The sequence below is a fragment of the Antechinus flavipes genome, chromosome 3, assembly GCF_016432865.1.
Source record: "Antechinus flavipes isolate AdamAnt ecotype Samford, QLD, Australia chromosome 3, AdamAnt_v2, whole genome shotgun sequence".
Lineage (NCBI taxonomy): Eukaryota > Metazoa > Chordata > Mammalia > Dasyuromorphia > Dasyuridae > Antechinus > Antechinus flavipes.
The window spans coordinates 173,312,905-173,336,206 of record NC_067400.1 but is presented as its reverse complement, the minus strand read 5'-3'; the positions used below and the strand labels follow the sequence as shown (position 1 = coordinate 173,336,206).

At 33.0% G+C, this 23,302-nt stretch overlaps 1 protein-coding gene across 2 annotated transcripts in view; it reads left to right on the top strand.

Moving 5' to 3' along the window:
* RASA3 (RAS p21 protein activator 3) overlaps nucleotides 1-23,302 on the top strand; it is a 286,768-nt gene that overhangs the window by 123,255 nt on the left and 140,211 nt on the right. For both annotated transcript variants that reach the window (XM_051984259.1, XM_051984258.1), the window contains exon 3: nucleotides 11,308-11,411. In XM_051984259.1, the coding sequence (XP_051840219.1) occupies nucleotides 11,308-11,411 (104 nt within the window). The remainder of the gene's footprint in view (nucleotides 1-11,307; nucleotides 11,412-23,302) is intronic.

Genomic DNA, 23,302 nt, shown 5'->3' with positions numbered 1-23,302 from the left:
CTGAAGCAACTGAGATTAAGTAATTTGACACACAATTAGGAAGTATTAAATGTCGGAGGCCATATTTGAATCGAGTTCCTCCTGACTTCAGGGCTGATACTCTATCCATTGTGCCATCTACTTGCTCATAACTTTAATTTCTTTAGAAAACTACAGTAAAAGTCATTTGGGTAATAGTCTACAAATAGTATTTGTTAAATACCTTTTATGTACTAGGCATTGTTCTGGGCAATGGAAATGAAACATTCCTTACCCTCAAGAGATTTACATTTTATGAGAGCAGAAAAAAAACCTATCAACCCAAATGTGTACATATAAAAAATTTCAAATAAAATAAAATATGATAAATTCAAATAAATACTCTTCAAACAACAAATTTCAAATAAATTTAAATAAATATATAAATTCAAATATTATCAGCATAAGTAAAATAAAAATATAATAAATTTGAATGAATAATTCAAATTTAAATAAATTCAAAGTAAATACAATTCATATAAATACAGTTAAATATAAATTCAGATGTAATAAAATATAATAAAGTCAAATAAATAAGTTCAAGGTAAATACAAGTTCATTTTTTGGGAGGAAGAGACAATATGTAGGAGAAAGAACTTAAGCTGTGCTTTGAAGATGATGGGATTCTAAAGAGACTCCTGTTAATGGAAATGAACCCCTTGGAGGCGGACAGCCAACTTGGGCAGAGGCACTGAGAGAAAAGATGGGATCTTATGGATAAGGAACATCAAGAAGTCTAGTATGATTGTGACACAGAATGTGTGCAACAACCAATGTAATATTTCTTCTGATAGTACAACTGTTTGTTAGACGTGCTCTGTGGGATCAGAACCAAAGCTTTCAAATCTCCATAAGCCAGCCCTCTAAAGGGAAAAGCATGGCCTACATGGAAAACTCAATAAAAAGGGCACAAATACTTTTGCAGTGAGTTATATGGTCTGGGTCTTGTTTTAATACCAGTATTACAGGAAACAAAAAAAATGCTGCTTATGTTTAATCAAAAATTATATTGTCTGTTTTCTAATCCATGATTACTTGGTGAATCTTTGTCTATATTTGATGCTCTGTAGATATGCAACAGTCTGATTTTTTGGAAAGCAAGATTTTTGATGAGAGGTTTATTTGACTAGACATAAATGTGTTTAAAAGCTCAGTATCTGTTTAGGAGAACAAAGAAGATTATGACTTAAAGCAATGATTTGTTTTGGGTTTTTATCCTCCTTTTTAAAGACAGTGAAACAAAACATAGAATCATAGATTTATGATGATAATGATGAATTATATTAAGTGCTTTAGAAGTATTATCTCATTTGATTTCTTCATAATAACCCTGGGAGGTAGATACAATTATTATTCCCATCTTATAAATGAGGAAACTGAAACAGACAGGTTTAAGTGACTTGCACAAGATCACACAGCTAGTAAGTGTCTCGAGTCTGCATTTGAACTCAGATTCTTATTTTTATAGATAAAGAAACTAAGGTCTATATACTATTCAATAGATTATCCCTCATTCCACACATGTGATCCATTGCTTCTCTACTGAGAGAATACAAGTCCACTTAAACAATAAATTTTCTGGAGCCAAATTTAGTGACTTCATTGATGTGAGAACCACAGTTTGGGGGTATATTTTTCTTTTACATTATTGTGACCATGTTCCCTTAGTTATTTGTTTTTAAAGTGTTTTTTCCCTTAATATTGAATATTTAAACCAAGAATGGCTTTATTCTACATTTTCACTATCAATTTGGAATTTTAAGGTACCCCTTTCTCAGCATTTGCTTAAAAAGCATGCAATACCTAGCAAGAGCTGGGTGACATAGTAGACAGAATAATGGACTATAGTCAGGAAGATCTGAGTTCAAATTTGACCTCAAATCTTTACTAGCTGTGTGACCCTAAACAAGTCACTTAACCATGTTTGCCTCAGTTTCTCATCTGTAAAATAATATTGAGAAGGAAAAGGCAAACCACTCCAGTGTCTTTGCCAAAAAAACCCTAAATGGTCTCATGGAAAGTTGGACGTGACTCAGCAACAACAACAAATACTTATTTGACATCCTCTAAATTTGGGTTCATAAAAAAGAACTAATAGGGAACAAATCTTTGCTATATTGGTAAAGATCACAGTTATTATGTAAAATATAGAAAGATTACCTACTATATCTTTAAAACTTTTTCAAAGTGTCCCTATTTATTATTGTTAACCAAGGCTGTCACTAGACTGGGACATTTGCTGCTTCAAAGTTCCATCTTCTCCATTTGTTTGTAGTTTGATATATCCTATCATGAGTACTGGGCTAAGACATTTGTACACTGTAGGGAAGATTTGACAATTTGTGCTATCAGATAATATATTGGTGTCCACCAGAAACTTTGAGCCTTCACTGTGATTTGTCATCAGAAATTAAATCCATGCCTGTCACAGTGGACTTTTCTGGCCTCAAAAATATGTGTAGTTATAAAAAGTAGTACAAAGTGTTTCTCATTGCACCCTACATAACTGATTCCTTGCCTTATTCCAATTCTGTGTTTACCCATAACTATTTCTGGGACCCCATTAATAGAAGATTCCTGTACACAGCCCAATTTTACTCAGTATTTTGTGACACTATTTTGTCATATCAGAGGAAGACTTCCTGCCTCTGCCTCACTCAAAGCAACAATATGTCAGCGTTTTTGTGTGTTCTTTGCTTGGTGCTTTTCTTTTCCTCATCTCATCAGGGTTCTTTCATGTTATTCCTGAATGTGTCATCTTTTTTCTTCACCTTCTTCAATGAAAGTTGTATTGAATGGAATGGAAGCCTGATTTTGGCTGAAAAAAACATCACCATGGGAGGGAAGGCAAGCAGCTACAGGGAACCAGCTCATTTCCTTTGGAGATGACCTTGGAAAGTAGCTTTTCAAAAGTTATTTTCAAGGAAACACTAGAATAGGGATACAAATCTTTTGACTTAAAAAAAACACCCCCTTCCCATTTACTTCTTCATTCAATTGACACTACATATTGTTTGTTTCTTTCTTTGTAAAGAAGTGATACTTTAAGTATTCATGATTTTGTTAGTGTATATAGTCCTTCTATGACCTGAATTACTAAGCTTTTTTGTATCATGAACCCCTTTGGCAGTCTGGCGAAACCTATGTATTTTTCAGGAAAATATATTTAGTGCATAAAATTAAATATATATTATTACAAAGGAAACCAATTGAAAATCTATCATCAAAATATTTTTCTTTAAAATTTTTGGACTTGGGTTAATGAACCTAGACTTGTGGACATAACTCACAATCTCCTTCTATAATTTAAGGTCTGATCTTTGTGAGTTCCTTTGGCCAAAACATCATCATCATCATCATCATCATCATCATCAACAACAACAACAAAAGTTAATCTTTATCTGGCCAACCTGGAGAAAGAACTCTGAATTTAGTTTGGTTGATTCTCAAATGATAAAAAACAAACAAACCATTTTTCTATCTTGATAAGCTCCACCAAAGTTTGTGCTTAATTGGAACAACCTTTAGCTACCTGTGGTTAATGTTGTCACACAATGAGGCATCAGAATCATTGGAGGAAAGAAATAATGCTCCAAGTTTTTCTTATTCCAGTCTATCCTAAATAGTGCTTTGAAAGTACATTTCCTTAAATGCAGATCTTACATGTGATTTCCTTACTCAACCTTCAGTGATTTCTTATTGTTTCTACTATTAAATATAAACACAACCTGGTCCCAACCTATCTTTCTATCTTCATTGTCCCTTACTCTCTCCATCATATGGCAATCAAGCCAAAGTGTATTTTTCTGTGATTCTCAACCAAAAAGGAACATGTGCTCCTCTCTGTTTCATATTCTGACACCATGCCTTTGCATTGGCAGTCCAACATGCCATCATGCACATTCTCTTTACCTCTACCTCATAGTATTCCTATCTTCTTTTAAAATAATAACTCAAGTACCATTAACTGCATCATACCTTACCTAATCCTATTGTCTTCTATTATCTTCCTTCCTAAACTATCCATTATTTAACTACTTTATATATATTTATATATTTTCATTTTATTCTTAAGTTTTCTATATTTCCATATGTGTTCATTGCTTTCCTTATTAGAGTATAAATTCTTTGGGAGTAGGGATTGTTTTATTCTTTGTAATTATTTCACTAGCTCCTAGTATGATGTTTGCCATGTAGTAGGTAATCTCTGTTTAATAAATGCTCGTTTGAATGATGAAAATTGTAGTATGGCTAGAAAATCCTTGTACTAATTGAACATGGCAAGGTTGGACTAACCCAGAGAGAAAGACTATGTATAGATATATACGCACATATGCATTATATGTATACTATATATATATATATATATATAATATATATATATATATATATATATATCATGTATGTATGTGCATGTGTATGCAGATGCAGATACAGATGCAGACACAAAAACATTTGGAAGATGGGGCAGGAAACAGTTGTCACTAAAAATCCTGGTATTGGGACAGTGAGTGTTTTTAGAAAATTCAGACCTGGAAATTAGGATCATAAGTCTTTAATCAGAAGTGAAACTCTGTGACAGCTTCATCTAGTAGAGAGCTTGAGATCCCAGGAAACTGCCCCCAGGATGTTGAATCTATTTCTCCTCTCTGCCAAAGTTGGATGAAGGAGAATATGAAATCTGATGATTTCCTGTAATTATTCTTAGTAAGGTTTTGAGCACAATTGTTTTTACCTGAGGAAAGAATTATAAATACTATTTATGCACGCTAAATTGTGATGCTTGAGGCAAAGTCCTAGTTATCCTGCTGTAGTTACAGACCTGGGATGAAGCAATAATATGCTATGGTCTCCAGATCTGTTTCTGAAGGCCTAGAATTGTGGAAATTTGGCTAACCTGATTTGTAGATTTGTCTGACTGACACGGGGTTCTGTTTGCTATGCATATAAAATAGGATTTTTACAAAGTAATCTTATAAGTTTCTTATGATTAAGAAATTTGGTACTCCAAAAGATCGGTGACTTCCTTATTATGGCTACTACTTCTCCATGTAGGATACAGAAATGATACTTCAAGACTTTAGAAATCTATGGTTTTGTTGATGTGGCATATATAAAGCATATTTCATTACGTTCATTGATTTTTTTGAGGAGGAAACATTTAATCACTCTGGTGGCCAATTTTGCATTGCCCATTAATGAGTCTCTTGGTACTTGAATAAGCTAATACTCTGATGATAGACCTGAATCTATTGCTGTGTCCACATCTGAAAACTTCCTAGTTTTGAAAAACTCTATAGCTTGTGTTCCTTCAAGTAAACAACTTTATCTTCATGCTATTGGAATGGGTTGCCAGAAGGGTGATGATTGAAGACTAGTTTTAGAAAGTGAATGCACATTTCTTTTAAAAATATACTTTAAGAATTTATAATTTTATAGATGTTAATACATCTTGGATATGAGTACTCCTTTTACTAATATGGATTACAAATTCTTTATTCCTTAGTTGGTCATCTGATGCCGATAATGCTTAAAAAACGTTATCACCTTGTGGCTAGCCTTCTTTTGAGCTTCTCTAAACTTAATTAAGCTGATCTTAAGGGAAAAGCTGTGTATAGTCATCCTTTCCACATCACAGGTCTTGGGGGTGTGGCAGTCCCATGATTTGAAAAATCTGCCAAAAAAGAATTTTTGGCCTTCCTTTCATATCAGAAAAGAGATCTTAATTATTAGGGTATTTAAAATAAAATATGTTGATATATGATAAATTGTTATATGTAATATAACATAATACATAATTATGTTATATTACATATAATATATACATATATTTTATGCATTTCTGAGTTTCTAAACTTTTTCTTTGTCATCTGCTAGCCTTTGTGTGTCATCTACAGCTGCAAAATTCCTCCCAAATTCCCATTTAATTTCTTATACTTACCCATGATATATCAGAAACACAATGGTGAAAGTCATGATATGGAGGGATAACTGTAGTAGTAATAATAATAATAGCTAATATTTAAATCATGTTTACTATGTGGTAGGTCGTGTGCTAAGTTCTTTTTACAAATATCTCATCTTTGAATGCTTCTTTTGATCCTTGCTGACTTGATAGGGCTCTGCTTTGAAATCCAGAATTGCTATTAGATGATGACTTCAGTGGAGGACAAAATACTGTGGTAATACTAATCTGAAAGTTCACATAAACATATTCAAATCACCATGAAGTGTTTTTTAAAAATATTGTTGAATATACTGTTCTTATACACTGCAACCAAACAAATATTTTGTGATTTGTTGTTAAATATTAGTATGAGTTATTCATCCATCTTGATAGTTTTCCATATTTATCTTGGACTAATTTCTCAGTACCTAAGGTTTTATTATTAATAGTGTTAAAAATAAGATTTCCTTAATAAGAAAAATTAATGAGGCTCAATTCTCTCTAATTAATCTAATGAGCAATTTGTTCCAACATGTTTCCTGAATATTCATTACTGAGATTTTTAGAAACTAAGTAATAATTATTTTTGTCATGATAATATGAAAGTGGCCATTACTAGTTCTTGTTGCATGACTGAGAAAACTCATTTTTCATTTTTTTCTCCTGTTGAAGGTTAGCCTTGAGCAAATGAACTCCTTAATCTGAAATGTGATATTTTGCTACAACAGTGGCCTGTTGTACTCATTAGTCAAGTGCATCCAAGTTTCAATAGGAGGGAGAAATTATTTATAAGAAATTAGCACAAAAATAGGAAAAGAAAGAATATTTATAATGTTTGAGCTTTCCTAAATAAAAGGTATTATCTAATACAATTCCAATGTGACACAATGTAGCATAACAAATTAAAACATGTTGTTCATCAGATTTAATATAAGGAGATATGTTATGTTATGTTATATTATGTTACATTATGTTCTAGATTGGGCAGTAGATAGAGAACTAGACTTGGAATCAGGAAAACTTGAATTCAAATCCAGCCTCAGAAATGTCCTATTTGTGTGACTTTGAACAGTCACTTAACCTTTTTGCCCCTGGAAAAGGAAGTGGCAAAATCACTCTGGTAATTTTGCCAAGGAAACCCCAGAGACAGAAATCCACAGGGTTACAAAGAGTTGGATGGGACTGAAATGACTGAACAACAACAGCATGTTATGTTGTAATATTTATTTTTATTTTAATAATTTAATTTTAATTTAATAATATTAAATATTAAAATGTTTATTTTTTAATGTTATTATATATATACTATATTAGATAATGCATTTTTTATTTATTAAATAACAGCCTTTTGTTTTCAAAATATATGCAAAGGTAGTTTTCAGTGTTCACCCTTGCAAAACCTTGGGTTCTAAATTTTTCTTCCTCCTTTCTCCCCATCCCTTCCCCTAGACAGAAAATAATCCAGTATATGTTAAACATGTACAATTGTTCTATGCTTATTTCCACATTTATTATGCAGCTCAAAAAGGAAAAAAATGAAAAAGAAAACTAAATCAAACAACAATTAAAAAATATGAAAATACTATGTTGTGATCCACATTCAGTTCTCACAGTCCTCTTTCTGGATGCAGATGACTCTTTCCTCCACAAATCTATTGGAATTGGCCTGAATCATCTCATTGTTGAAAAGAGCCAAGTCCATCTGAGTTGATCATTACATAATCTTGTTGTTTCTGTGTACAATATTCTCTTGGTTCTATTTACTTCACTAGCATCAGGTCATATAAGTCTCCTCAGGCCTTTCTGAAATCATCCTGCTGATTGTTTCTTACAGAATACTAATATTCCATAACATTCATATACCATAACTTATTCAACCTTCCCCAACTGATGGGCATCCACTCATTTTCCATTTCCTTGCCACTACAAAAAAGAGCTGCTACAAACATTTTTGTACATGTGGGTCCTTTCCTCTTTTTTAATGATATTTTTGGGATATAGACCCAGTAGAGACACTGCTGGATCAAAGGTTATGTACACTTTGATAATCCTTTGGGAATAGTTCCAAATTGCTCTCTAGAATGGTTGAATCAGTTCACAACTCCACCAACAATGTACCAGTGACCCAATTTTCCCACATCCCCTCCAACATTTATCAGATAATGCCTTTTCTTTAGGAAAACTCAAACATTACAAATATTCTCTCTTTTTTTTTCTTTTTCTAATCTTGAACTGTCATCATTTCTTGTTAATCTTTTTCTAAGAAAATAAAATCAAAAAGATCTATTGGATTTCTATGCTATCATTTTTCCAAAGTGTGTGCTGGTATATTATCATAATCTTACCACATTTTTGATAGAGTCTGATTTTAAAGATGGAGAATGTGGGTATACAGTGACTTCAGCCAAGTTGATGACACCAATAATTGTGTAATCAGTGATAAATTTAATTCCTTCATCCTCCCTAAATGTTAATATAAAGTTAATCATGAATAAATGCGTTCTGTGTGATCTTAGACAAGTTGCTTAACTGCTTTTCCGAATATTAGAGTGGATTTCAGAGACCCAGCTTCCTCATCTGTAAAATAAAAGATTGGATTACATTGTCTCGGGGGTTCCTTTTATCTCAAAATTTATGATCCTATGTTTCAGAAACTGACATGAGATTCTAATACCACATAGACCTTTAGTTTTCTCTTGCACTTGTGTTTGAAGTTTTACCAGCTTTGTAAAACCTGCCAGAGTTTATATTCTGTTGATATAACCTATAGTTTGTTTTTTTTTTTTTTTGAGGGGGTAAGTAAATTGATTTTTCTAAATGCACAAAACAATGTATTGTCCTATACCAGCCTCCCCTATCTTATTCACATCATCAGTTTTATTCTCCAAGAAGAAACAATTTCCTAGACATAAGCAGATATTAGATCCCATTAAAATAATCATATATTTTTAATTACTAGACTCCAAAGAAATTTGATAATCTGTTAGAAGATCATGATTTAAAAAGTTGTATATTGGTATCCAGGATCTTTTACATGGAAATAGAAAGAGGCAAAAAAGCCCCTGCTCTCATAAAGATTTCATATTTTAATTGTGGAGAAGACAACATGTAAATAATTAGGTGCATAAAAGCTAACATATAGGGTAAATTGGAGGCAATCTTAAAGGGAAAGCACTACTATTGAAAGGGATGGAGAAAATCTTCTAGTGGAAGATAGGATTTTAGCTGAGACTTAAAAGAAGCTACTTTCTCCTTAAGGAGAAACCAGACAAGTAGCTCAATTGGTAGAATGAAGAATTATGAAATTTAGAACTGGATAATATTAAATGAACCATTTATAGTTATCCCTTCCACATTGTGACTTTCCCTAATGATTTTCTATATATTGTGGGCTGATATAAGAAATTAAATATTTTGGGAGTTTTTCAGAAGCCTCAGATGACACGTGAAGGTTAGCAGAGGACACAGAAAAAGTTTAGAAACTCAGAAATACATAAAATGTATGTATAGTATTGTATATCAACCCTTTATTTTTTAATATCATAATTATTTAGACTTCTTTGGTATGAAGGAATGGCCAAGAAATTTTATCCAGATTTTGCAGATCATAGGGGCTTGGGCTTTTAACCCCCATTATGTGGAAGGGATAACTATAGTTAAGATCCTTCATTTTCAGGGAAAAAAACTGGGACCCTAATAAGTTAAGGGACATATACAAGGTGGTAACAGTGCTGAGGTTTGAACCTTGGTTCAGTCTTAAAGAAGGAAAAAAAAGTCATTTTTCTATTTTATCATGCTTTGAAGAGGAACCTTACTAGATTTTAGCTGGGATATATACATACAATGAATTAAATCAACTCTTAGGTATATACCTATCTTCTCTTAAAAGTCATATATAGATTTCATAAGAAATTAATGCTGGGCTAGAGTTTCATATGTGCATTCTTTTAATGACAACCTTGATCTTGTGCTTGGCCAGAACAATAAGATTTGCTTAAATAGAAGCTCCTAGTTTTTAGCTTATTAATCAGAAGTTGGGATTTATTTTTAAGTTTCCATCTGTGCTGCATTTGTTGGATTGACTCATCCTTGGGCAGATATCTTTAAAGGGTAGGAGGCTTTCTCATGGGGATGATCATCTGTGACAGAAGGAAGAAACCTCTTCTAGGAAAAATAACATAGATGGATGTTTAAATGGAATAATAGGGAAAGAGGAAGAATGTCAGAGATTAGTGTTATGCACTTGAAATGCAATGCTTTATTTCTATTTGAAATATGTCAGTGAGACTGCTGGGGAAAATACCCCATAGAAACCTTTATTTATTGAAATTATCCTTCCCCCCACTCCAAATAAACTTGAATGAATATTTTAGAAAGCTTTTGAATCAACTGCTATACCACTGTTTAGCATTCTGATCTTCTTGCAGCCCCAATGAGAACAAATGTGGTAGTACAAATGTATTCATTCATATCACACTTAAGTACTTGGAAGGCATGTAACTGAGTTTATGGTAGTGGAAATGAACTCTGTATGTAGGAGGATCTTTTTGGGTCAACATATATTTTATATTTTCTGTAAAGGAATAAGCAAGGGGAATAAGCATATATTAGTACCATCTATGTGCCCAGCAATGTGCTAAGCACTTTACAAATATCATCTCCTTTGATTCTCACAACCACTTTGTAATGTAGGTGCTACTGCTATGCCTCCTTTACAGTTGAAAAAGTAAGGCTGACAAGTTAAATGTCTTGACCAAAGTCATACAGGTACTAAGTATCTGAAACTGGATTTGAACCTGGAACTTCCTGACTCCAGGCCCAGAATTTTTCCCACTTAAAAATTTTTCTAGCTTACTAAAAGCAACCAAAGTTGCAGATTTAACTGAAAATTTAACTGATTCAAAAATATAAACTGAATGCCTGTCGAGAATAAAGTACATATTTTAGATGTATGATTGAGTATAAATTTAATGGAGTAGCTAGATGGAATAGTGGATAAAGTCCTGGGTCTAGAGTCAAGCAGACTCATCTTTATGAGTTCAAATCCAGCCTCAGACACTTACTGTGTGATCCTGACTTAACCTTGTTTATTTCATTTTTTTCCTCTGTAAAATGGGCTTAAAAATGGCAAACCACTTCAGAAAAGACCTGAAATGAGGGCAGAAAGAATTTGAAATGACTAACCACCCACAAAATGAATTTAAAAGCTTTTCTATGCCTATAGCCAATCTTCCAATACATAATGTGTTAATAATTTTTAATAATTGCTGATTTTAGTATTCATATTAAAGACATATGGATAATGCATTATATTCATGTTCATTTTATTATTATTTTCCTAGTCCCTTTTATGGAGAAGACTTTTACTGTGAAATTCCACGGAGTTTTCGGCACCTGTCCTTTTACATTTTCGATAGAGATGTGTTCAGAAGGGATTCCATCATAGGTATGTATTCAAAAGGTGTAATTTCTATAGTGTCATCAGTTTTCTTATAGGCCTTTGAATTTATGCCTTTGAATCAGAAATGGGGTAAATGTTGCCTTAAATGCTCTTTTTTTTTTACCCCTCATTCCATTATTCCCATATCTAGGCAAGAAAAAGAATCTATTGTTCTTGGGTGAGGATATAGAGTCAAAAATATATTAATGATCATCTAACATTTGAGGATGCATTAGGGTTTTAGGACAGGACTGGAAGGTCCCCTTGGTGAAGAGAGCAAATGATTCTTTTGAGAGAACAGATGATGGATGGGTAGAACACAAGGCCTCCTTTTAATCCCCCATTTTATCCTCTAGATTTTCAAGCCTCTAGCCCTTTGTACCCCCATTTTTCAAAAATGGCATATTTTGATAACTTTCAACCACTTGGTACATCTTGTAATTCTTGCAAATGAGAAAACGTTGGCCCAGTGACGTAAAAATGATTATCCAGAGGTCTTGTAATCAGGGCAAGAACCCACTATTCTCGACTTTTTTGTACAATGTCTTTTGTTTTAGTCAGATGATAAATGTGATGCCTCATTAGTTATATGCATGTTTTTGTATCCTTTTTGATTATGATTAAAACCTATCTTTTATGTAACTTAGACCAATGAACAAATTTGGGGAATATTAATTTGTGACAAACCAAGTATCAACTTGGCAGAAACCATAAGAGGACGTCTTAGTAGTGAGATAAAAGAAGAAAAGAGATAGAGAACCAAAGGATTGACTTATTTAGGATCTGAAGGAACGTTGTCATTTGTGAAAGTGAAGAGAAATGAGACTAGCTAATTCTGATTTGGATATAGAGACCGTGAAGAATTCAGACCTGCTGTCAGGTTCTGCCTAGAGAATGTTTCATTCTGGAGTTGGGAGCTGTGTCTGGAGAATCAAACAGGAGAACATTGTTTCCTTAAATACCAAGAGAGTTTAAAGAGAGAATCCTAGCTAGATTGGGTTGGAAATGAGAAACTACATGTTTAGGGTACTCGGACAATAATGAGATCTCATAGCTGTATCATCTATTCGTTCACAAGTTTTACTCAATATCTACTGCGTGTACAGTATGGAATAAAATGCACCAATCTTCTAATAGTTTCTTGCATGCTGTGGATCTGTTTGGTGATATGGATGATTCGTTATGATTGACTATATTTAATGTTTCCCTCAGTTCAACTTCCATTTTAAAAATGTTTTCTGTCTGTAAGTCCTTTTCTGTCCTCAGGATTTATCCATTCAAATATAGGTTATGGATGATTCACTGGTAAAGTAGAGAAAATCCATCCCACAGTAATTATTAAATACCTGGTATGTTTGAGGCACTGGAATACAGGTAGAAACAAAATTATTCTCATCCTCGGAGTAAGAGCTTCTTAAGAACATGACCCAAAGAGTAAAACCCATTAAGTTTCTGATAGTGGCAATAAAATTAGCATGTTGTCAAAGAAAACCATATGGATTTTTGGACAACATGAAGCTTCATTATTTTTTGAAGAAATTCTCTTTAGGTAATGCTGTGGCTTTTAATATAGTCCTGATCCTTTACAAATGTAGTATATTTCCTCTATGAAAATATACTTTGGTTCCCACTCATATGGCATGTAGGCAGAATAGAATACAATTTTCACTTTGACTATAGAGAGATATCATCAGAACCCTCTGGGATCCAAAAGTTTTCTAGAAATCACAGTTTGTCCTTATTCTATATAGTTAATTCCTTTCAGATAGGCATGTGGCATGGGGAAAGCCAGTTGTTTTTTAATTCCTTCCATTCTGATATAATGTTTATTTTGAACAATTTTGTAAAATTTAGGGATTATGATCAGTGAAGTGATCAACCAATAATTCTAGAGGACCAGTGGCTATTCACCTCCAAACTGAAAGTTAATAGAGTATATTCACAGAATGAGACACACATTTTTGTATATGACAAATGTGGGATGGTGATATATAAATTATTTAAAGGCAGGGAATTTTCGTCTTTGTATTCTATATTTCTTAGAAAATTTTCACTCTCATCTTTGAACTCTGCAGTTCAGTCATATTGGATTACTGTTCCATATAGGCAGTAATCTTCCTTCATCATTTTTATAATACACCTTCTTCTTTACCTTGACCTCTTGAGATCCCTGTTTTTTTTCCTCAAGAGTCAGCTTGAATAATCAATTATTGAACCACTCAATTAATAAATATTTATTAAACAGCATTTGTCAGGTACTGTACAGCATTAAGGATACAAAACAGGGCAAAATCCTGTTCTCAAGGAGGTTTATTGGAGACAACAAACAAACATATTACAAAGCAAATTTATATGCAGAATAAATAGGAAATAATTAAAAGACAGGAAGCACCAGAATTAAGAGGGGTTGGGAAAGGCTTCCTATGGAAGGTGGGGTTTTAGTTGGGAGTTAAAGGAAGCCACAGAAGTCAATAGTTTGAACAGAGAAGATACCAGGTATGGGAAACAGCCAGAAAGAGTATCCAGAACAGAAAAATGTCTTATCTGTGGAACAACCAGGAGGCCAGAATCAATGAATTGAAGAGTCCACATTAAATCTTTTCTGATTCTCCCAGCTGTTGATATATTCTCTCTCCCCAAAATACTTTAATTTTTCACTTATAAAAGGGGGATAATATAAGCACTGACTTCCCAGGTTGTAAAAAAGTACTTTGTAAACCTTAAAGTGCTGTATAAATGCTATTATAATAATATTCACCTGTGTTTTATGTACATATTAATATATATTCATTTCCTCACCTATTTAAAGGATAGTTATTTGAGGGTAAAGATTGTTTCATTTATGACTTTGTCTTCAGTGCTTAGCCCACTCTACTGGTTGATTAATCCCCAGTGCCTAGCAAAATACCTTTCATACAGTAGATGCTTATAAATAGATTCTTGGGGATTCTAAACTAATGACCTGTTTGTTTGTTTTGGAGAAAATGTGTTCTATCTGACAGGAAATCAAGTAACTCCTGTTCTGTGGGCATAATTTCTCTCAGGGTGAATTGAATGTGGTAATTTCTGCAGATCTATCTACTTTCAGCACTCTGTTCTTTCATACTAAAATATTAGTGAATTATCCAACCAATAACATGTTTGAAGTATCCACTATGCTGTATTTCCTTTTCTCCTGAAAAACAGGACTAGACAATTTGAAAATACTGGATGGACTAGCTGATAAGGTTTAAAGAATAGGAAAAATGAAGACAATCTTCTGGTGTCTTCTCTCTGTTGATTATTTCTAAGTTGTCAAAGATTGTCACCAAGTGTTTCCCTGATGAGAGAATAAGCAGGATTGTTCATATTCTTCAACATGCAAAGAATTGGCTTTTATTTATTTATAATCTGATGAGATTGTGAACTCTCAAAGTGGCTAGAGTTCTTCACATAAATAAAATGTATCTAAACCCTTTGTCTGAGAAACCCATGAACAGATGCCTTTGATTGGGAGTGTCTAAATGAAAACTCTCTGTTTGCTAAGATAAAAATTCCAGATGGTTTTGAAATTTTGTAATCTGAAATTGCATTAATATTCTGTGAAAAGCAGTTCTTTGGGGTTCATATCCTTTTACTTTATTTACTTTATTTTAGTTGTGGTGTGGACACATTTTATTTAGTAATACTTAAATGTGTGTTTGTGTGGGGAGAGTGAGGAGTTTTTTTTTTTAATATCCATTTGCTGTTTTCATAATGATTTTTAGAATGAGTTTGGGGATTCTCAATTTGATGTATCACTAATATAAAATTGCAGGTCTTGAAGCTTTAGAGACTCTAACATACATATCTAGCTGGAGGAGATCCTGGGGAACTCAATTTAGTCTGGAACTTCTGGAGATCAGAACTAGTTTTCTCTCCCTTTTTTTTTTTTCAAGAATACTTCTAAAAACAGGGTTGGACCCAGGTTCTATACTACAGGGCTTCTTAAACTTTTCTCACTTGTGTCCCCTTTTCATTGGAGACATTTTTATCTCGAGCATAGAGGTATACAAAATATGCTTACAAATCAAACATGTGCTGATAATAAATCATAATTTTGCAATCCCCACATTCAGTTATGAGATCCCCAGATGGGGTCAATTTAAGAAACTAGGCTATAGGAGAATGAACTCTGGATTTGCGGTGAGAAGTGGACTCAAGACCTGGCTTTCCTTCTTACTGCTTGTGTGATCTTGGACAAATCTCTTAAAATGTATGCATTTTGTTTTCTTTATGTAGAAAGCCAAAGATTGATGATTTCTAAAGTTTCTTTTATCTCTTGCTTTATGAGAAAAAGAGGAGAGTAGTTGATATACCTACTACATTTAGAGTCAAAGACTAGTTCTTGAATATTAAAGAAGGGAAAGGAACCCATATGTGCAAAAATGTTTGTGGCAGTCCTTTTCGTAGTGGCTAGAAACTGGAAACTGAATGGATGTCCATCAACTGGAGAATGGCTGAATAAATTGTGGTATATGAATGTTATGGAATATTATTGTTCTATAAGAAATGACCAGCAGGATGAATACAGAGAGGCTTGGAGAGACTTACATGAACTGATGCTAAGTGAAATGAGCAGAACCAGGAGATCATTATACACACATTATACAACAATACTATATGGTGATCAATTCTGTTGGACATGACTCTCTTCAACAATGAGAGAATCCAAATCAGTTCCAATTGATCTGTAATGAACAGAACCAGCTACAACAGAGAAAGAACACTGGGAAATGAGTATGGACCACAACATAACATTTCCACTCTTTCTGTTATTATTTGTTTGCATTTTTGTTTATTTTCTTCTTAGGCTATTTTTATCTTCTTTCAAAATCTGATCTTTCTTGTGCAACAAGATAACTGTATAAATATGTACACATATATTGTATTTAACATATACTTTAACATATTTAACATGTATGGGACTACCTGCCATCTAGGGGAGGTGGTGAAGGGAAGGAGGGGAAAAGTTGAAAGAGAAGTTTTTGCAAGGGTCAAAATTGAAAAATTACCCATGCATATATTTTATATATAAAAACTATAATAAGAATAATAAAAAAAAGACGAGCTCTTGAATCTAAACTCTTTGTATAGCTACTTACATTTTGTATAGCTGTAAGCAGATTACTTCATCTCTCTAGGTCTCAGTTTTCCCATCAGTAAAATTAGTGGAGTTCCATTGTAAAACCTCTTCATGTTCTTACTATGATCCAACAATAAATTGAGATTGGAAATGTTATTTTCTCTATCTCCTCATTTTTCTTGTGTTTTTCCCCCCTACCTCTTCTGTTTCCCCCACATCTGTTTTTATTTTGCTCAGTGCTCTTCTTATCCACAAGAAAAGTAATCTAATAAAGGAATTTACTAAAGGTGTTAGTGACTTGAAGAGTTATTGCTCCTAAAGGCATTTACATATAAAAAGAAAAGATTTAGAGATGCTGTAGAGATGATTGAATTTCTCTTGGAATTTTGGGCAGGATGACACTTCTGGAGAAGGAAAAAGTTTAGGAAGAGGACTCTCATATCTTGGTAGATGAAAAACATGAATGAGTTTGAATGAGAAAGTGGGCTTAGTTTTAGAACCCCATTCCTTCTCTATTGACATACAGGCCCAGAGATATCCTTGATAATCCATGATTATATTATAAGACAAAAATTCCTATGTATATTTCACATTTTCATATGTATCTCTGAAGGAAAATATGAAATATATATATATATATGTACACATATTAACACACACTGACATATTTGTCCTAAAAAGTGAAAATGCATAAGATAATTTTTAAAATGGAAAATTATGAGTTCTTTTAAGGACAATTCATTAAATTCCACAAGACAGGTAGAAGCTTGTGTTTTAATTATCTGTTTTCCATTTTTGCCCCATTGGCAAAGAACCAACTCATTTGGAACATTTTTGAAAAATTCTGTTGTTTAAATTAAATAAGATTCTTTTTTTTTTTTTTTTAGTAAATGCTAACACCTGCTTAGGAATTCTTAGATTAAGCAATACAAGCATTTGCAAATAAGATATGTATGTGTATTTGTGCATGTGTGTATATGTGTATATATATATATATATATATATATATATATATATATACATCTATATGTTTATATAAATTCCCATTATATATAACCTGATATACAGCACTTTGCAAAGTGATATATAAAGTCTATTATTGTTATTATTATTGATATTATTGTATAGACAGATAGTGCAATGGATTGAATATTGAGTCAGGAAGATCTAAGTTCAAACACAGCCTCAGACACTTACCAGTTGTGTGAACATCTGCCTCTCAGGGTTGTTGTGAAAATCAAATGAGATAATATTTGTAAAGTACACAATGCCTGGTACCTAGTAAGCTGTATTCCCTTTCCTTCCTCCTATTGTCATCATTAAACTCCAGAGCCTTTGGGCCTAACTCTTTGTTGGTGTTATAGTTGCTTAATATAGTGGAAAAGCTGAAAAAAGAGAGAGCCAACACACTGTAAATTAGCTAATTTTGAAGTAAGATGACATGAATTTTTAAGTGGCCCCATTGTTCCTTTCCTGAAATGCCTTTTTTATTTATGGTGTATGTTTTAAACTGGGAGTTGCAGTTTCGTATTTCTGTGTATTTCCATTGTTACGCTGTCTTTAGTGGCCTGGTAAATGACTATACAAATTACCATAATTCAGCAGCTGCTGATTGCCAAGATAATGCCACCTAAGCTCTAGCCAAGGAATGTAATTTGTCCTTGAAGAGCTGTATTCTGTAATATATCAAAGAATGTTTCATGGGATTTATAAAAAGGAAAACAGTCTCTTGTCCGCAGAAAAGTTTTTTTCAGCCCATAGTTCAAATGTGGGAAAGCATTTGGAAAGGAATTGCTAAAGAAGTTTTTTCTAGCCCATCTATAAAAAGGCTGTCCTATAGAAATATAAATTTTGAATTTATGCCTTTAGTCATTTTAATAGAAATATTGATGCTATTGAATTAAAGTTTTCTAGCTTGACTGATTTGCTAAAAACCTTATTCAGAATCACAGGGACCATCTTAGATCTTTTTCCAAATAAGGTCTAATCCCCAGGAAGAATTAACTTGTTTTGCTTGGTAGAATTAAGTACAAATGGACAAAAGCAGCAGAGAGGCAGATTTTGAGTCAAGACAAACTTCTTAGTTCTTGGAGCTGTCCAAAAATAGTGGCTTTTTGCCACTGGACATGATCAGGTAGTCAATAGTCATGGGCTTTGTAAACAGAATTCTTGCATTGAGAATAGCTTGGACTAAATGGCATCTGAGGTCTCTTATGTCTTGGAGATTGTATGATTGGTTATGGCACTCAGAAAATCTTTCTTATCCAAAACCTGAGAATGTGGATATATCCACTAAGTTTAATTTTCTAACCTGGAGATTTCCAGTATTATGTTAGTACTCAAAAAGTTGATTGTTATATAACCCTGGAAACCCCTATTCAAAAATATAATGGCAATAGTAGTAGTAGTAGTAGTAGTAGTAGTAGTAGTAGTAGTAGTAGTAGTAGTAGTAGTAGTAGTAGCAGCAGCAGCAGTAATGCTAGCTGATGTTTATATTGTTTTGTAAGCTTTGCCAAGGGTTTTACATGCATTCATTCATTCATTTGATCCTTGAGAGGACCTTTTTATCTCAGTTTAATTGAGGGTCTACCAGAAGTAGGTGTTTGAGGCAAGATTCAAACTCAGATTTTCTAGTCTCCAACTTATAGAAATAACTTCATTTATATGTTTTTACATGGTTTGATCCTTACAACAATTTTTAAAAATAGTCAGGGCAGTTGCCTCAGTCTTCTCAAGTTTAAATGAGGAAAAATGATTTGTACAGGAACACATAGGGTGGAGGTTTGTCTCTTGACTGTGAAAATTGTCTTATTCAACTTTACTTGTAAACAGATGTTCTTAATTTGCAACATGGTGGGTATCTGTGTCTCAGGGAAAAGAAAATGGCTTTAAATATTCTAAGTTGCAATCACATTTCTTTTTTTTTTCTATTTTTCTTCTTGATAATCTCTTTTATTCATTCATGTTCATGAAATATAGAATTTTCTGGCTTTAGAAACTATTCTATTGAATGTCCTAGTGAAAAAGTGTTTTGAGATCTATTGTAAGAAGCCATTCTATTGTATGCAGAGAGAATTGGACACATTCATTACCTTTTCTATCAGATTTTTTTCTGTCTCCTTTCTTGTCTATAAATTATGAATAATGATAATTCCTATATTACTACCTCAACAGTCTTTTGGGAAAGGAAGTACTTTGTAAACTTTAAAGTATTATGCAAATAAATGTAAAGCAGTGTTTACATCTGGTGTTCATAGGTAAAGACTAGACCTGTATTTTTATTGTTAAATGGAAAACTCCTAGATGAGAAAACTTCCTGTACTATTAGATGTTAGTGCTATCTCGCCAATTTAAAATTTTAGACAATTTTTTTAAAGCCCTGAGATGTCAATAAATGATGTATACAGAGTGCAACAGGTAATATGTGTCAAAAATAAAATTGAATCCAAGTCTTCCTGTTCCTGAGATAGGTCAGCTCTATTTACAATACAATATTGTTATTATTATCACCTTCTTCATCATCATCTTTGTCATCATCTTCATCATTAAAAGTAGATTTCCATATTTCATCTTATTTATTATTATTTTTGTTATTAAGTCATTTTAGTTGTGTCTGACCCCCTTTTGGAGTTTTTTTTGGCAAAGATACTAGATAGATTTGCTATTTCCTTCTCTAGCTCATTTTACAGGTGAGGAAACTTGAGGCAACCAAGGTCAAGTGAATTGTCCAGAGACATATAACTAGAGTGTCTGAGGTCAAATTTGAAATTAGATCTTCCTGATTACAGACCCAGTTCTCTAACCACTATACCACCTAGCTGCCCTATAATAATAATAATAATTACTATTATTATATTCCATATAAAGATAATATATATTGTCATTAATAGTTTATATTAATTATATAGCATATAATTATACAAATGTGTTAATTGCTAATACTAACATCAATAAAATTTAAATATATTTAATGAATATTGTTGCAATTTCTATGAATAATAACAACTTGAACCTGACTTTCTCCTGAGATCACTTCCATCCTTGTTATCATTTATAATGAAGGCTTCTTCATGAGGTACCATGATTCTTGTATACTCCTCCTCTATCTCTACTCCCCTCCAACTCCTGGAGTAAGATGCAGATATTAAATAGCATGTTCTTTATTTCCTTGTTCTCTCTATCATGATGACCTCTTTTCTTTTGAGGTTAGTTTATGCCTTTTACTCCTAATAACTAGAGAAGGACAAGAACTCCTTGTTCTTGTCATGTTCAGAACTGGGGGATTCTCTTTCATCATCTTTGAACAATCAATCATGAAGCATTTATTAAGAACCTCTTATATGTCAGACTATGTGCTGGGTGGTAGGCATAGGAGATTGGATATATGATTTCTTTAGTATAGAATAGTATGGTATAGTATAGTATAGTATGGTATAATATAGGAGACTTCCATATGGGAAACTTCCTCCACCAGTAAAAATCAGAACACTGTGTCCAACTCAACAGTCTTAAAGTCTTACTCTAATACTGACAGATTAAGTGGCTATTCACATTATTACACAGCCAGTATTGTGGTCAGAAATGGAACTTGAACTTTCTAGCTTTGAGATCAACTTTCTATTAAAAAATCATATAAAACTGACTTAAATGGGCATACAAAAAATAAAAATAAACTAATCTTCATAAGATTTTTATCTATTTATTTCTTTTCAATTTGACAGATCTCTTAGATTATTTAGTTGGTTTTTGTTTATCCTATTATTCTATCTGTTATCGTTCATAGTGGCTTCAAAGGATTTAGAATTGAAAAGAAGATTTAGGGAGCCCAGCCCCCTCATTTTACAGAGAATGGAAGAATCTTTTTTAAGAATAGATAGTCAAATCAAATTGCTTACCATCTTAGGGGAAAAGGGAAGGTTAGAGAGGGAAGGAGAAAATTTGGAACTCAAATTTTTAAAAATGAATGTTAAAATTTGTTTTTACAAGTAATTGGAAAAATAAAATACCACTAAGAAAAAAGAATAAATAAAATTGTATATTAAAAAGAGTAAATATATTCAAATCCTCTTGTCTTCATAGCCATTGCTCTAATTTGATGACATTGCTGGCTCTTCAATCTCCTTGACTCCAATTAGACTTTTATGTAGATTCTAATCTGTTCACCCACTGTCATGGCTACACTTAGAACCTTATCAGCAGTAACAAACAGCAACTCTACTTCCTACTTCTCAAATGCTGAATTCCTCAGCCCTGATGGTAACTTTCTATCCTTCTATCTCATCTCTCTTTCTGCAGCTAAAATCTTTTATTTCTATCTTCACCTTCAGACCTTTTGTCAAAGCTGATGAGCTCCTATCTCATTTCTTTGACTATACAAATCAGCACACACTTCATTGTTAATAACTGCCACCATATTCTTCAGTAGTCTAAAATTCTTCATGTCCTTGCCTTTGCCAGTCCTTGAGCTTAGAGAACCTCCATCAATTCTTACTCTGTATTAGACATATGAAATGTTGCCAGGAAAAGTTGCAAAAGTGAATTGATTAAGTTTACTATTAATTTATATTATCTAATCTCAATTGGGCCATCAATACAATCTGTTCCTTTCCTTGGCCCTATTTCTTCTGATAGTTTTTAAACATGGGCATTAGTGAAACGAGCAAGGACAGGAGATCCTTATATACTTCAACAACAATACTTTATGATGATCAATTCTGATGGAGCTGGCCATCTTCAGCAATGAGATGAACCAAACCAGTTCCAATGGAGCAGTAATGAACTGAACCAGCTATGGCCAGTGAAAGAACTCTAGAAGATGACTAAGAACCATTATATTGAATTCCCAATTCCTATATTTTTGCCTGTCTGCATTTTGGATTTCCTTCACAGGCTAATTGTACAATATTTCAGAGTCCGATTCTTTTTGTACAGCAAAATAACAGTTTGGTCATGTATACTTATTGTGTATCTAATTTATACTCTAATATATTTAACATCTACTGGTCATCCTGTCATCTAGGGGAGGGGGTGGAGGAAAGGAGGGGAAAAATTGGAACAAAAGGTTTGGCAATTGTCAATGTTGTAAAATTACCCATACATATAACTTGTAAATAAAAAGCTATGAAATAAAAAAAAGTAAAAAATAAAAAAAAAATAAACATGGGCATTAGCCAAGGTTATGTCCTTTGAGACTCCTTAATTCTTGTACATTCTTCATTGATAATATCATTGACTCTCATAACTTTATTATTTCCTATTATATAGATGATGCCCAACGCTATATTTCTAGCCTCTCTCCTAAACTCCAGATGCCCATTTCTAGTTGCTTGATGGATTTCATCTGGACATTCTATCAGCACCTCAGAGTCACCAAAATTGAATTCAACATCCTACCCTTTCCCCTCAATCTCTACTTCCTTCTAGCTTCCCTATATCTGTTAATGATACCACCAGCTTAATAGCTTCTGATCATACTATTCTTTTCTTAAAAACTTTAAAGGTTGCTCATTGTCTGTTCAATATTTGACTACAATTTGGAGTACTTTTCCAGGTTGCTTTTCATTACTTTTCTTTAATCCATACCAATTTAAATCTATCTTAAGCTTCTAAAATTTCTCATGTCTTTCTATTTCCCTTTCTTTGCTCATGAGAAGCAATGGGGCATGGTAGACAAAATGTTGAATCTGAATTTATGAAGGCTTATGAAGGTTTAAATCCTGCCTCCAGTACTTAGGAGTTGTAGGGGTAAGTCACTTAAGCTCTTAAGGCTGTTTTCTTCTTCTTTTAAAAAAAG